Below are 15756 nucleotides of genomic sequence, written 5' to 3' on the forward strand. Positions count from 1 at the left end.
AGAATGGCCAGGGTTTGAAGGGACCTTAAGGATGATCTTGTTCCAGCACCCTGCCATGGACAGGGACACTTTCCACTATCTCAGGTTGCTCCAAGCCCTGTCCAACTTGGCCTTGAGGAATTCAAGGAATGGGACAGCCACAGCTTCTCTGGGCAACCTGTTCTAGTGTCTCATCACCCTCACAGGGAAGAATTTCCTCCTATTATCTAAACCAACCCTCTCTCAGTTTGAAGGCATTCCCCCTTGTCCTGTCACTCCAGGCTTTAACCGTACTTCTGGGATGGTGTTTGTGCTGGATCTGCTCCTTCTGTGGAGGTGGTTTCTGTTCACAGCAGGAGCAGGGAGCAAAGGGAAGTTAAGGTGGTCTGGTGCCAATGTTCTTTCTGCTTTTTGTTGCTTTGCTCTCCGTAACTTTCTTGCTGCTTGCTATTTTTTGCTTTGAATTTCAGCTAATCCTGCCAAGTTGATGTGGTTAATGTACTTTGTGGTCTTGGAAGATTGAATTTACAACTAAAAGCATCAGCTGCACTTCTGCTGTAATAAACTTCTGTAATATCTACTGGAAGACACGTCATTTCACTTGCTGGAACATCAGCACACAGCTGCTGCCTGTCTGGTTCTTCTTTGCCTGTAGCGTTCCAGACCTTTTCATTTATTTATTTCATTGTTGATTTTCTTTAGAAGGATCATAATTGCTTCCACTTCTCGGCAGCAGACAGAAAGTAAAATATACCTTTGCACCTTGACATTGAACTGGAATAGATGTCTTATTTAGAAAGTAAATTAACTTAAAGAAGGTGAAGGGAAGAGTAAATACCAGTGCAGAACTGGCTGTGGATGACTGCCTGTTTAAACATGGTTTCCAAGAAAAAGGATTTTGTCAATTCCATAGGTGTGCAAACCAGGATGTTACCTGATGTAAGCTGTTTGCTCAGTCAAGGATGTCAATACCTGACTTCAAATGTTATCAGAGAGGCACAAATTTAAAGTGCAGAGCAGGAAGAATTTATGATGAATTTCCAGAAGACAAGTTTAATGAGGATCATTATGTACGTCTGCATGATGACTAGGCACAGTGAGGTAGAGTTACTCAAAGCACAGATACTTGTCTTTAAGGATCTTGGCAGCTTAGGGGGTAGGATTTCAGTCAAGGTCCTACTGACCTGGATTTGCTTTTTTGTAGTCAAAACTTTTGGGTGGGGAGGAAAGTAGGAGCATGTCACAAAGAACTTTAGTAAGACTGTACTGGGAGACGTGAACTTTGTCTTCGCTGTAACCTAAAGGGTGGTTTTTGTTAGGATTAGCCATTGTGGACTAGGAGGTAGTAATTTACAGATATATTAACATATTGGTTTGCATCTTGTGCTAAAAGAACCTGCATCGTTCAAGGAAGTGGAATATTGTTCACAGAGGTTAGTTAACTTTTAGTGGTCACTGCTGTTGCAGTCAGAAGAAAAAGAACACCCTAACCCTGCTCCCTGAATCAATTTTACCCATGACTGCAGATGCCTTTATTGTGTTCGTATTGTTCATATTACTTTTTGTTTCTTTAGAATTTATTACCTGTTTTCCTCCAAATTCATTTTCATTGACCCATCTCTTTATTATAGGGCATCTCAGAGATGATCATATAAAGTATCAAATGTCAAGCAAGAAGGAAATAGATCCTCCTAACTAAAGCTAAAAAGACCTGTTGTGCAAGTATGTAATAAGCCACATTGTTCTTGTAAAAATAAAGTGAAAACCAATTGGAAATAAAACATAAAGACAGGTTTAAACCAGAAAAATAAATCTGTTGTTAAATCTCAGAATTATAGTTTCATCTGCCTCCCGTGCACTTCTTGAAAGGTAAATTTGCAGCATATTACCTCCTTAAATAACTGGTGGCTTATCTAGAGTTCAAGTTGTTGGTTAACAATTGTAGACAGAAGTGTCAGAAGTAGATTTTTTACTACACAAACTTAATATTTCTGATATGACTTCCAATTGGACAGCCATGATTTTACTGATGAATTTCATATGAGCCTTGACCTATTTTTGGAGGTGGTCCTATAATCTGATGTGATTGTGTTACTTTGGGCTGGTCCTACTCTATTCCAAATTCATTCTTTTCTCATTTCTACAAGTAACTGGCAAGTTACATGATTTCTCTGTGCTCTGTTGCCAGCTTTCTAAGATGCCAGCTGTCTGATTTCTAACGTCCTTTGAGATCTCTGCAAGGCAGAGTTCTGTATTAGAGTTGAAGGGTGGTTTTTACTGCCATTTCTAATGGCAGAGACATCACTGCTATGATGTATGACTGCACCCATAAATATGACATTCCTAATGACTTTGAAAGAGAATATGCTGAGAACATTCCTTTGTAAGAATCTTTTTGTCTTAGTTCACCTTAAGCACTTGGGAGTAGGCTCATTCTTACAGAGGAAATTAGGTCACTGCTAAAAGAAGTGATTTGAAAATAAATTTGCACAAGATAGCCTTCGTTTTTACAATCAAATCATCTGAGAGGAATTCTGGATAGTAATACCATTAGAAACAGGAAATTTCCTTTGGATCAAGAAAATTGGACGTTGAGGTTTGTGAGTTGTTTGCCTCTGCAGGTAATGAGGCCAGAAGAGTCATTTTCACCCAAAGCAGTGATCTCTGAACGGGAGGGCTGCCTGGGCTGTGTTGTCAGATCACTGCTGTCCCTCCTACTGAGTCACCAAACTGGCTTTGTGGTATGCTGGCTTCACTTGATGCCTTCCTATTCTATGAGCAAGCTCTTTCAAATCTGGATAAATACTTAGGTTCTCTGTCTTCAGGTCTCACCAGGAAGGGCAAAGATTGCAGTGAGTAACATTAAAAGAAAAAATATTTTGACGTTGCTGAAAGGGTTACCGTGGAACAGATTTGAAGTGGCACTTTGCACCCCCAATGTAAATTCTTGTCTCTGCCTCTCTGTAACATTTTTGTGTCTGGCAACAAATGAAACACTTATTACAGTGTGTACGAGAAATACTTCATGTTTCTGAGAAGGAACAGCTGAAGAAGTTAAACATATTTACAAAGTAAAGGGGATAAAAATTACTGTTGACAAGTCTGTAAGTAACTTGTAAGTATGTATCTTTCTCTACAAGTATATTTACAAAATAATAGAGAGGTCCCTCATTCAGTGATCTTTCACTATTTCAAGCTGGGATTCCTTCCAGCCCCTCAAACACCTTTGTTCTTTAAGAAATAAATTATTTAGTGTTTACATTTCATGGATGGATTTGGGTTTGATGCAATTTCTTAGAATTGTTAAGTATGGGCATTTTTTTGTCTCCAAGAATATGCACATTTTTCCTCCATTTTCTAAGGGAAAAAGACAACACTTTGCCACAGTTAGAAACATGGTGACCCTTCTCTGCCTGTTTCAGTCCAGAAACCTGAATGTATCCCAGCCCCCAATAAACCCCTTAGCACTAGTTTGAACTAATATGTATTAATTTAAAGTAAGTGAAAGAGTTCTAAGAAGCAAAATCAGGCTAGGCAGCAGTGGTTTGATAGTGTCTTCTATGGTGGGAGACTTGAGTTCTTACCCTAAGCCACAAGAGAAGTTTTGTTTGTTCTAAAAGAATGTACTAGACATGGAGATAATTTCTATTTAATGTTGAATTTGCTGCTGAAACCATTTCAAAAGCATATGTGTTACCATCAGGTTAGCATAAAGTTTCAATCTCTTAAGCAAATGTCTGCTTACCTAAGTTGGAAACAGCTCCCCCTGGATCAGTAATTCCATTTATTTGCTCTTTTTGCATAAACAAATGTCCAATGATACATTGGGTATTTATGTTTGAGAGCTTTTCTTCCCAGTACTTGCTGTTGCTGTCTGTGAAATCACCATGACATTTTAAAAATCACTGTTTTACAACTAAGGTCACTTTAAAATGTCTAACAAACTTGCAATGACACACCTTTTCCAGTCAGTTACTTCATCTTCTCATCCTATTTAAATCAGTGTTTTAAAGATCCATGTGACTGCAGTCATAACTTCATCTAAAAGTAGCCTGGTGTTAGGGAATTGCTTCAGATGTTCTTTGTATAATGCTAATTCTCCACTGTAGACCTTAAATTTGTAAAGGTGAGTGTTTACTTACAAGAAAGTGACTTGAATAGATTTTTTTTTTTTAAATAAAGACAACGACATTAATCCCTTAGCCTTACAGGTATGAAAAGCTGTTGGATCCAAGGAAAGTGGCAAGCTTTAATATGAAAAGGTGAGAAAAGTACGTGGGTGAAATACACAAGTTTGCAAATCTTCCTTTCAGCTACTAGAAACTTAAAAAAACCCAGTGTGTTAAGTGATTGGTTTGTTCATTGTCCATTAATGGATATGGTAATTACAGTATTGAAATATCACAATTTTTTTTTTTTTGGTGGGGGAGGGTGGGGTGGGAAGAGAGATGTAGATTTTAGAAAATGATGGTTTGCACACCAATGTGTGCCTGTGTTTCAGACGGAGAAGTGGGTGCACAAAGGGTTAACTGGTTTAATGCTGCCTGCTTTTTTTGCCAGCAGCAGCACAAACAATTCTCAGAGGACATAAAACACCGAACCGCTATGTATTTTACTACCTTGGATTTTATTGAAGGTTGGCTTTTAACGGTTAACGAGTTTTGATAGAGTAAAAGTTTAAAGTGAGGCGAAAGCAGCCGCCAGATGTTCAGCTGAGCAGCGCTGCGGGTGCCACGAACGGGCGGGCGGCTGCCAGGTGCTGTGTGGAAAAGCAAATTAATCATCGTTTCATCTCTGCCGGAGACGAAACCTGGGGGCACCGTGAGTCGGGCTGCCCGTCTGCCGGAGCAGCTCGGGGCTGCCCTTTGCCCACAGACTCGGAAGGGGCTGCACAGGGCCGCGCCCGCCTCCTCGGGCGGCTCTGGGGAGAGCGGGGCTCCCCCCGTGAGGGACCCCGCGGGCCGGGGCTGAGCCTCCCGCCCTTCCACACCGGCCCTTCGCTCCGCCGGGCCGCCCCGCCCGTCTGTCCGTCCGTCCGGCCCTGTGAGAGCCCCGCGGGGCTTCTCCTCGGGGCCCCTCAGGGCATCCTGTCCCGCTGTCCCCGAGGCGCCGTGGTGCGCTCGCCCACGGAAGGCAGCAGGTGCTGGCCAGAGTGTCCGCGGCTCCCTCCCCCTCAGAGCCCCCGGCCGTACAGGGCCTTGTGGCGCAGGTGCTCCTCGAGACACTGCACGGCCGCATCGTCCACCTCGGGGTCGAACTTGTTGGCCAGGAGATGGTGTTGCTGCAGCATCCAGGGCACGTCGCCCACCCCGTAGATGCAGATGGAGCGCTGGTGGCGGCCGGTGCAGGGCGGGTAGGGCGCGCCCTTGCTGATGTCCCCCTCCAGGTACTCCCACTTGACCAGGCGGGGAAGGGCGTTCATGTCCGAGAGCTGGAACTTATCGCTGAGGGGCGCGCCCCCCGGCACGCCCGGCATGCGGTTCAGGGTGGCCCAGACGTACTCGTCAGGGCTGTAGGTGTCCTTGGACCACTCGAGGAACTTTTGTGCTGTGGGGTTCTCGAAGACGTACTGCACGAAGTCCCGTGTGAGGGCGTTGTACGCGCTGCCCGTGAACATGGGGTAGCTGTGGGGCGGGGGCGGTTTCTTCTGGGCAGTGCGGGAGATGGTCTCGCCCACCTCGTGGTGGTACTGCCAGCGCTGCTGCTTGGCGGCCGAGGGCCTCTCCGACTCCATGGTGTTCTGGCCCTGCAGCAGCTGCAGCGCCCGCACCATCTCGGCGTTGGTCTTGATGGGGAAGTCGGTGCCGCAGGTGTTGATGAGGTAGCGCCACGGCACGGGGCTCTGCAGCAGGTCCTGCATGCAGTTGAGGTCGGCCTGCACCCGCGACCAGGAGGCGTAGACCACGCTTTCCAGGCGGCTGGCCACGAAGACATTGGGGAAGCAGGCGACAATGGCCCTCACGGCCTCCTGGAAGGCGGCCGGGGCTTTGCTGTCTACATGGACGCAGTAGAGATTCTGGGGGGCGTAGACGGACCGCAGGAGCCGCTCAAACATGTCGATTTTGTGGTGGATGATCATGGAGTAGGCGATGGGGAACTCCTCCTCCTCCTGGCTGAGCGGGAACTCGATGTAGCGCCGGCTCTCCTTGAAGGCTCTGCAGTCCCTCGTAATGTTCAGGTACTCGCCGGGCGTCGGTGAAACCCTTCTGTTCGCCACCTCCAGGTTGTTGAGCTGCGCCCTCTGGATGGCTGTCTGGTCGCCGCGGACCACCCCCGAGCAGTTGATGCCGCGGCTGGGGGAGAGCTCCAGCCCGCGGTAGAGGTGCGAGCGGTCGGCGGGGCCGGGGCGGGCGGTGCCGCGCAGCCCCAGCGCGGCGGCCAGCAGCGCCAGCGGCCCGAGCAGCAGCGCCCAGCGCCGCCGCGCCGCCGGGGCCCGCTGCCACCGCTGCATCCCGCCCGGGCAGCCCGGCACCTGCAGCCTCCGCCGGCTGGGGAAGCAGTGCCCGGGCGGTCCCGGTGCGGCCGCAGGTGAACAACAGTCCCCTCCCTCCCCGTGGCGTGGCTCTGTTTGGTTTTATCAACACTGGGGGTGGTTCTATATCTTCTGTGTCTGTTTAAAACATGATATTTCATCTTACCCCTGTCCAACACGTAACGCAAGAAAAATTCCTCTAGAATTTAACCCTCTGTAATTTTTTAACCTTCTTTGAAAGATTTTACTAGATTACTTTGGTGTCTAACCTGCTTTTCCAGTGTTCTGATTGATGAGGGAGGATGCATGCTAATGTCTTCACAAAAAATTCGATGGGAGAAGGTTTGGGTGTTGACGTCTCTACTAACTTCAAGCAGCAGGTTTGTTGGAGTCCAGACAGTTTGACTCCTGAAACAGGCAAGAGTCTGCACAATCTGAACTTCTGTGGTATACATAATGTGTCAGAGACTCGTAGATATTCAGGTTTATAGGTAATAGGTAACTTAAACTCATGGTGAATCAGCTTGCTGCCTCTCTCCAGAGTTATTTGGACTGGTTATGTGAGAAATACCTAACCCTGCATAAGGCCTGTAAAATTATTTTGCAGGTCCACACCTAAAAATACTTAGGGCTGGCTCTGATCTTCCTTTAATTTTTGGTTATGTAATAAAGTATTAAGCAAAATTTGTGATACTGTCACTGACTGCTATTTAAGCAAAATTTTTCCTAGGTATACTTTGTATGTAATTTGCTGTCAAGTACACATCTTGTAGTAAGATACAGTATCCTCTTGTGAACCACTATATTCCACTTTTTTCATTTGTGTTCACATAAGGAATGTTATTTGTGTCAAGTAGTAATGGCTCTTTTCAAAAGAACTATTCTTTTAAAAATCAGTATTTCCTGTGAACTGTGACAGAAATTGAGAAGAAATTACACTTCCATCTTCTTGGCTGTTCAGAATTTTTTTTACTGTCTCTGCTGGTATTGTGATACTTATCTAAAAATCATGGGATTATGTTTGGCTTATAGTTTTGAGATTTATAGTTTTAAAATTACCAACAAACATTTGGAAAATTTCATGATAGCTTTCTCATTATGTATCTTCAGACACCAGAACTTTCAGTGTTCTTTTTATATGGAGTATTTGGCACATACTCCAGAGTGGGAAAGTGAACAAAGCACAGGTGGGAATTGAACAAGGAAGTACTGAGGTTTTAAAATAAATAATATGCAAATATAAGTATATTGTATAGGTACACTTTATCTGTAAAACTTTAACATGATGAACCTTGTGCACGTTCTGCTTTTTGAAACTGGAAACTGTCTGATTATAGACTTCCTCTTCTGCTTGCTTCTGTTTAATTTCAACTGAATTACGTGTCAAAGTCCTGTACTAACAGTTCAAACTGTATTGTTACAAGCTGCTGAGATTGCATGCCCAGTAGCAGAGTCTTGGCTCAGTTTGATGACAAGATATATGTCAAGTTCATCTTTGAAGAAACTGTTGGATGTTAATTTTCCTTTCAGAGTTCTGCTTCATTGTTGGTTTGTGACAAATGTTTTGAAAGCACTACATGCAGTACCTCTGACCTTGATTCAGAAAGGACATAAAAAGGTACCAGGAAAAAGCAGTAAGTAAAACATCCAACCACAATAATTTTTGTAGCACACATACCAGTTCCTGTTATTTAACTGAGCACTGCCTGATGCTATTCACCTTACAGCTGCAGACTCATTGCTCTGCTCTTTCTGGACCTCTGGTGCACTTTCAGTGAGGTCAGAGGATTTCTGCTTTGATCCAAGACAAAATTGCTGGACTGAAGAGCATAAGTGAGTATGGCTTAGAAAAAAGCCAAAGCAGACAATCATAATTGATCTATAGTTTATAGGATAGGATAGTATTGGTTACTTGAAATTTTACACAACAGCTGAACACTGCTCATAAATTATAACGTTTCCTTAATTATATTTTTATAATAAAGCATAATAGGGCAATAAAGCATTACCTTATACAGATTGCTGAAGAGACAGGCAAATAAATAGGATGATGCTGGTAAAGATATTTAAAAGAATTTCCTTTAAACCACTCTTAAGACTGGGACTGTTTCTGACTGTGGTGCCCAACACTCTAAGCTGGACTGTGTCCTTGGGCAAGAAAACCTGTTTTTTTCTTGAAGGATGTAGCACAAAGAAAACACAGTGATACTGGGGATCATAAATACATTAGCTCATGCTGCATTGTTTCCAGGAAAGGGTTGCTTCATACATCATGGGAAATATAAACAAAACAGAAAACAAAACTCTTTTAGACAGATGATAGAGGAGTTCAGGGCTACAGGAATAAAGAACCAAAAAGAATGGATTTAATTTTGTACATTTCCCCCAATGAAAACCCCATTATAACTGTTCTGTTGAGGAGATTGTTTCTTAAGAGATAAGGGACTTTCTGAAATATACACAAATGTTACTGAGAGAGGTTTTTGTCTTTTACCCTTAAAAGCATTTTAGTTTTATTTCTTGCCTTGTTTTCAGCTGTCTAAATAGTATTCTGAACTTCAGGTGTTTCTGTTCTGTGGTAGAACTTTTATGAATTTATCAATGTTCTGTGCAGTTTGATTTGGTCACAAGTGGAGAGTCTGCCACAACACACAGACACATGCACAGAGTGAGGGCTGCCACACAGATCATGTCCAAAGCCTGTGTGTAATGGAGATTGTTGCTTTCCTGTCTCTGTGGCTGCCCAGAAATATTTGAATATGTTTAGACCTACAGCTGGTCTGGTTGCCTGTAGGTACACAGTTCATGGTGATTGGGAGTGGGGCTGTGGCCCTTGTCCCCAATGGGCACAGCTGTGAGAAGCAGGTGAGCAATGAGCCATGGAGTGCCCAGGGAGCAGAGGGCACACAGGGGCAGTGCATGAACGTGATGGGGATAAAAGGTTGGGCTAAAGAACAAAAAGGGCAGATGCTTGCAGCCTTCTGACATTACTCTGTATGGTTTGAAGCTCTCTGGAATTGTGTGGGGATACTCTGTGTATTGTGGCCCTCCCCACTGCAAGGTGTGCTGTTAAGTATGCTGTGACAGTTGCCCTTGAATGTCCCACAGCTGGCTAAGAATACTTTGGGCTGGGACTTTATCCACTTGCTGAATGGGTATTGCTGAGTTCAGTAAATTTTCCCTCAATGTTTGGAGGATTCACACAGAGCAATCCTTACCTTCACACTCATAGAATGCATTGCAAGCAAAGGAGAAGGAATCAGTGGGGAAAAGGTGATTGTCATCTAGAGCTGTTGTTGTGGGCTATTCAGTTCTGTTTGAAGTTCCTGCCGTGTGCTGGCCTTGTTCTGGCTGCAATTCTGCAAAGAAACCCAAGTATTTAATAACAGCTTGAGTGCCTTGATTTTTCTGCCATATGTTCACAGCAAAAGTTAATATGAAATTACTTTGTAGGGGGAAATGCAGTTGTGGGGTGTGTAGTACCATTTTTTCCTTATTTCAGGTGATCTATTTGCTTCATATTTTCATCCTTTAAAATTCTCCTATACACTTGACATTTCTGCTTCCTTATACAAAGCTAGGACATTAGCTGCACCTATGTCAGAGAAAATTCTTAAGGTTTTTACTGCTTATTGTTTCATTCTTTTCATGCTTATAAGATATCTCTACAGCTTGTCTGTCTGTGATGTTTTCACACTGCTGTAAACCATCTCCAGGGAAAAAGTTAGCAATAGCAAAAAAGAAGCTTTCTGTACAGCAGGTAAACAGCTGAGGTCTAGAACCACTGAGGTGTTTGAGCATCCCACCTCCAAGTAGTCAGTGCCTCAGTATGTGGATCTGCATTCTGGAACAGTTCTGTGCTGCATCTGTGGTGCTGATGCAGCAGACAGCAATTGCATCTTTCCTCTGGCACCTATTATGTGCTGGTGTGTCCTGCCCCTGCAGGGGGGGGCAAAGAAGGAGCTGGGTTTTGAGGAGCATTTACTGTGCAAGGACTGAAATATTGATTTAGCTGACTGAAGGTCATGCTCCTCAGTGTGTGCAAATGAGCACGACTGGGCTTTGTGAACAAAGATGGTTATGGTAGTGCTAGAGGTCAGTAAATCAAAGACTGGCATATGTATTTCTGCTTACTATACTTACTAAAAAATATACAACACAAAAAACCCCCAAAACAAGCCAAAAAACCCAATAGCTTTTAACCTTCTGGTGTGAATTTTCTGCCTACAAAGTGATGCCATTCTTCACAGTTTTGGCACTTGTTTTAGGCAAATAGTGTGTTTTGAAGGAGTAACAAAATGTAGGCCTGTGGTAAAACACCTTAATTACAAATTCAACAGTGGGAAGGGGAGTAGTAGTTTAGTCTTAAAAAGACACAACACTGGCATGTCCTTCTCTTCATGTTATTTTCAGTTTTAGATTTGGATGAAGTCTTTTTTGCTACTTCTACTTCTTCTGTGTTTCAGCAGTGAGGGTGTTAGAAGTCCAGTTTATACAGCAGTGGCAATAAATGTGAGTGGAACTGTGTGAATTGAAACACTCTTTCTCACTGAAATCAGATGGAGAGGAAGAAAAGAAGTGTATTTTTGTTTTACTTCAAATGGAAAATTTAATAGTTTTTACCTGAACCTTTAAACTCAGTTTTGCTCTGATATTAGCTAAAAATGTGGAGTGTCTTAACTTCTCTTGTTGGAATAGTCCATATACCTGAATGAGAGTTTCAGTGATTTGCTGGTCTTTAGGTTACTTCAGATTACAGATTGTGAATAGCTGTTTCCAGGATATTTCACTCACCTTTTTAAAGCAATCTTGCTTGTTGTCACAAGTAGCTATTAATCACTTAGTCTCTGGACTCTGTTGGCAATTGAAAGTCATAGAGCCAATGTCTTTATGGTTATGAAATAAAAATAACTACTTGAATATCTGCATCACTAGTTGTTAGACAATTTGCAGAAGAGTGACATGGTACTATAAAATATATTTTCAGTTAAAAATGATTCAGGTCATTTTTCTTAGTCACAACCGAGATGAAATTCTGTGGGTTGTTTCAGAGAAAAACCACCGGAATTGTCACTAAAACCATACCAAGCTCCTGAGTTGTATATGTAAAAACAGTTAGGCTAGAAAGATTTTGCCACATGCTAAAGCATAAAAATTTAGAATGTTTGCAAAATGTGTATTTGACTAATTGTGGAACAGTTCTCGGACCATAAAGGCTGGGTTCATCTAAGCTGGTAAGTTGGAACTGTTCTTCCCTCCCATCTTCCCCAGGCAAACTTGTAAAAAACCAAGTTAAAAAAAGAACGCCAAGAAAACTATCACCCTTTGCAAGGGTATAGTTCAGCAAACAATAGATTCCATACTGAAACAAGGTGTTCTTTAAGAGCACTAATGTTCCTTTATTTCAGGAAGGTTATGGTTCATGGTCTCCTAGAAACTACTTGGAAATGATACAGCAAAAAGGGCTACACTGTTCCACACTGAAAATGGTGAGATCCCAGCACTGATGTGTAAATCCTGACTGACGTTGTGGCAGGATGCCCTGTGCTGTGCCAGTGTGGGACAGAGTTCCTACAATACAGATGGCATTGCCCACCTGCTGCTCACACAAGGTGTTAGCCACCATTGCTAAAGCTAATGGGCAGGAGGAAATGCAATCAATTGCTTGGTGGTTTGTTGTTTCCTTTTTTAAAATATATATATTTTTTTTATATGAGTGTTAGTGTAGCAGAAACCATAAATCTGACCAGCAATATGGCTGTGTCTCTTTACTGCTAAGACTTGACAGGCACATATATATATATTCACTAGTGTGAATGTTCAACATGTAGAAAAGAACTGGGTCAGGAAATGTGGTCTTTGTGGTTGGATAAAAAATACATATCACAGACTAAACTCGCTTGACCAAAAAAGAGGGAAAACCTTCACACACTGGAGGATATGAGCTACAGTCTGGTAGTTTTGGCATTATTATCTGGGTAGTTTTGCCCTTTGAACCCAAACCATTCCATTGTTCTACTACCTCCATAAAAGGTGTAGTGAGCTGAAAACTGGGTTAAAAAAGTTCTTGTTTGAAACAAGGTACTAAAAACCCAGAACAAATGCTAAATACTTGGTAGTCCATAGAGTTTTCTAAGACTGAACAAAAGATTATCTTTTCTAGGATGATGGTAGGAGTCCATTTTTCTTTCCTTCCTTTGTAAGAGCATTGGTTTCAATTACTTGTCCAATGTTTTGGTTTCCAGCTGTGTTTGGATCTTCCATTAATGATTAATTTGGGATTATCTTCAGGCCATCAATTTTGTTCAGTATTAATACTCTGTGTGTGCTTAAAACTGCCAATGCGGTCAAAGGCCTCCTAGATGGAGTGCCAAGTTTCAGCTACAAATGTAAATAATACCTGCAAAGTGTACAAGTCCCACTTTGCAACTCCAGCATTTTTAGTGCAAGGTGAAGGGAGGATACACGTCTTCAGGAAAAGAAAAAAAAAAACAACAAAACAACCAACAACTGAAAAACAACCAAACACAAGCAACTCTTTTTTTTTAAAGTCACCTAAAAGGGAACACTTGAAGCATGCCATACTTGCAAAAAGCAATTCCTCTGTATTTCAGAGTAATCTCAGCGTTGTCTGCTTTTCTTTTCAACTTCAGAATCCATGAAAAATTGCCAGAGTGCAGTGCTGGACTCTGCAACCATCAACACCAACTGAATGGCCTAACAGTGGGACTAAATTAGACAAGCACTTGAAGGAGATATAGCCTTGCCAAATTACTGGCTGTATCAGCAACACCTTCTGTCTGACAGCTGACAGAGAGGATCTGGAAAATCCAGTATATTGCAGGATCTGCCTCTAATACTGTTCCGCTCTCACCTTGTGTTTCTAATGAAACTGAAGTTAATTTACAGCTCAGGAGACTGGCTAGATTCCATTGACTAGCCCTGTTGTTCAACTCTGGGTGAAGAGTTCAACTGTATTTCAAATTCTTCTATTGTTTCTAGCAGATGATTCAAATAATGAGTGCGAGACATTCTGCCAGTTACTAATTCTGAACTTCAAGTTAATTGTGTTTGTATTGTGTACATATAAAGATAATATGCCTCTTCTGAGCAGTGTGACATATGATAGTTGATAGAATTACACTCTTTTGTGGTGAAAAAGCTGTACATGTCTTATTAGTTAAATGTGAACTAGTTACTCCTTATGTTTTTTATAGCTTGTCAGTGGTTTCCAGTGAGGAGCTGAGCAGTATCAACATGAAGGCATTGTGAGGGAGAACTTTCATCCATAGTAACAAATCCTGTTCTGTCTCTTAGTGTATGCTGGAACTAGACACTGCCTCTGACACTGAAGGTATGTATAGCACATTGCCTGTTACCTTTTGGATATTCTTGAAGAGTCTCCCTCAGCTAGAAATGACTGTTTCCTATGTACACATACTCCCATCTGTCCCAATCTCTATCCTGCTGAGACACAGAATGTGAATTTTAATAGGAATTTATATGTTAGTGGCACTGGAAGCAAAAGGAAAAGGAAGCTGTTTTTTTCAAGAGGAAAAACAAATAAAACATGACTAAAATAATCACCAAGACCAGTACTGCTGGTTAGAAAGAGAGAACAATTTTGTGTCAAAACACTCCTCGAACATTACTGGTTCTGTGTGGTTTTATTTGGTTTGTGCAGCACTGTTTCTGAATCAAATCACAAAGTAATGGTGACAAACTGAACTTTATTTTTTTAAGTTAAAAACTATTGTTTGCTGTATACAAACATGTCTGCTGTTCAAGCAATACCAGCTGTCTTTTCTCCTGCAGATTTCTACTTCATTTTATGACATGAGCAAATTTGGTTTTGTCACTTTGCAGAATCATAAATTACTACAGAATGAGTTTTATGTTTTTAAAATATGTGAATACAATGTTCTTGGGCAAGTGCCTGCTTAGCAATGCAAGAATAACTCGATGTCTCCTTCCTAAAGAACACCAGGGCTTTTAGCTTAGCACCTCTCTGGATGCAATAAACCCCCTCACCTGGTGGTCAAAGGAGGGTTGGCTCTGCTTGCTCTGAGCTCCCTTGTCAGTGCTAGCAGAATGACTAAAGAGAGAGAGCAGCCACATCAGAGAAGAGTCAAGATTTCCACTTACTCACTTCTCTCTATCAGATCATTTCAGTGACCTAGGAGTCAGAGTCAAGCTTTTTTATAAAGGCATGAGACAGGGACAACAGGCTGTGTTTTCTCTACAGTCCTCATGCTTTCTTCCACAAGGATTTAACTAAACTCCAGAAAGGAATAGACTAGAAATTCTTTTAATAGGAACTCATCAGTTTATGCCTGTACTTGGAAAATAATTCTTTTGAAGTTACTAGAATAACTAAATGAAGTAATTTTCCAGACAAATTATGCATTTGTTCAGTTCTTTCCATGCCTTTTTTAAATATTTTGTGGTGCTTTTATTAGAAAATATAAAACTTTTGGATTAAAAATGAAAAATGTGTTTGTGTGAGAGAGAGAAAAGGGAACACTTTCAGTTGTCTCTTCTGATGTCTATTCAGATAACTGTTACCAGTTCACATTAATGACCAGTAAAACACAAGTGTGCCTGTATGTAGATGAAATCTGAACTTTTAGACAATCCAGAAGTGGTATATAAAGCAAAAATGCTTTTCAGATTATTTTTTTTAGCCATGCTGTCTGACCTTGCTTTATCCTAGTTAATGACATAAATTTTGGTCATGCCATCTTTCAATTAGCTTACACATTTCACAGAATTTAATACTTTGAGTAAAGGTGCACTTTGGATAGAATCTGGGCATATATTTCAGTGTTCTTCCAGTGCTATTACTCTGTATAATAATAAAGAAATAAGGTAGGCAAAAAGAAGATAGACTGTTCCTGCCTCAGAGAAGACAAGGATGTTCAGAGTGCTAGCCAGGGAATAAGATTAATTTTCATTTTTAGACTTTGCTTTGGTGAAAAACAATGTAATGTCATTTTTTGATCTTCATTTTTGATCTTTCCTTTAGCGGAAGTGATCTTCCGTGTCTCACAGGGTTTTTCACAAGTTAAATATTTTCTCTGTGTAATCTCTTTTACAGTATGAGGTGCCACGTGAGTACGTAAGCCTTAATCATAAAGCTAATCTTCCTCATTTAGATTGGCATTTTAGCTCATGAATGTTCTTGGTCACCTGGAGGCATCAAGTCTGCAAACACATAAGATCTGCTGAAAAGCGTGCACTTAGTGTCTTCCCTGACTAGGACCTTTGAACTTAATCACAGCACTGGATATACAATACATGCTTTG

At 41.8% G+C, this 15756-nt stretch overlaps 2 protein-coding genes across 6 annotated transcripts in view; one reads left to right on the top strand and one right to left on the bottom strand.

Moving 5' to 3' along the window:
- Positions 1-4244: 4244 nt before the first annotated feature.
- Positions 4245-9838, bottom strand: GCNT3 (glucosaminyl (N-acetyl) transferase 3, mucin type). 4 transcript variants are annotated; one of them, XM_064388548.1, is made up of 2 exons: positions 8461-9838; positions 4245-6589 (listed from the first exon to the last, which is right to left on the bottom strand). In XM_064388548.1, exon 2 carries the CDS (start codon positions 6428-6430, stop codon positions 5153-5155), a length of 1278 nt encoding a protein of 425 aa, XP_064244618.1. In that variant the 5' UTR covers positions 6431-6589; positions 8461-9838; the 3' UTR covers positions 4245-5152. The 4 variants fall into 4 exon arrangements, with proteins under 4 accessions (XP_064244618.1, XP_064244617.1, XP_064244615.1 ...); XM_064388547.1 differs by having other exon boundaries at positions 4245-6859; XM_064388545.1 differs by having other exon boundaries at positions 4245-8044.
- Positions 6035-15756, top strand: part of OTUD7A (OTU deubiquitinase 7A) — a 138242-nt gene continuing 128520 nt past the window's right edge. The window contains exons 1-4 of one of the 2 annotated variants that reach the window (XM_064388534.1): positions 6035-6157; positions 7982-8069; positions 8179-8284; positions 13669-13805. The gene's annotated coding sequence lies outside the window, so the exon portion shown is untranslated. The remainder of the gene's footprint in view (positions 6158-7981; positions 8070-8178; positions 8285-13668; positions 13806-15756) is intronic. The other variant, XM_064388536.1, reaches the window with a different exon arrangement.

The sequence above is a fragment of the Passer domesticus genome, chromosome 14, assembly GCF_036417665.1.
Source record: "Passer domesticus isolate bPasDom1 chromosome 14, bPasDom1.hap1, whole genome shotgun sequence".
In the NCBI taxonomy this organism is placed as follows: domain Eukaryota; kingdom Metazoa; phylum Chordata; class Aves; order Passeriformes; family Passeridae; genus Passer; species Passer domesticus.

Excerpts from the sequence above, each read along its gene's own strand:
- GCNT3 (XM_064388548.1), bottom strand. The coding sequence starts at position 6,430 with ATGCAGCGGTGGCAGCGGGCCCCGGCGGCGCGGCGGCGCTGGGCGCTG.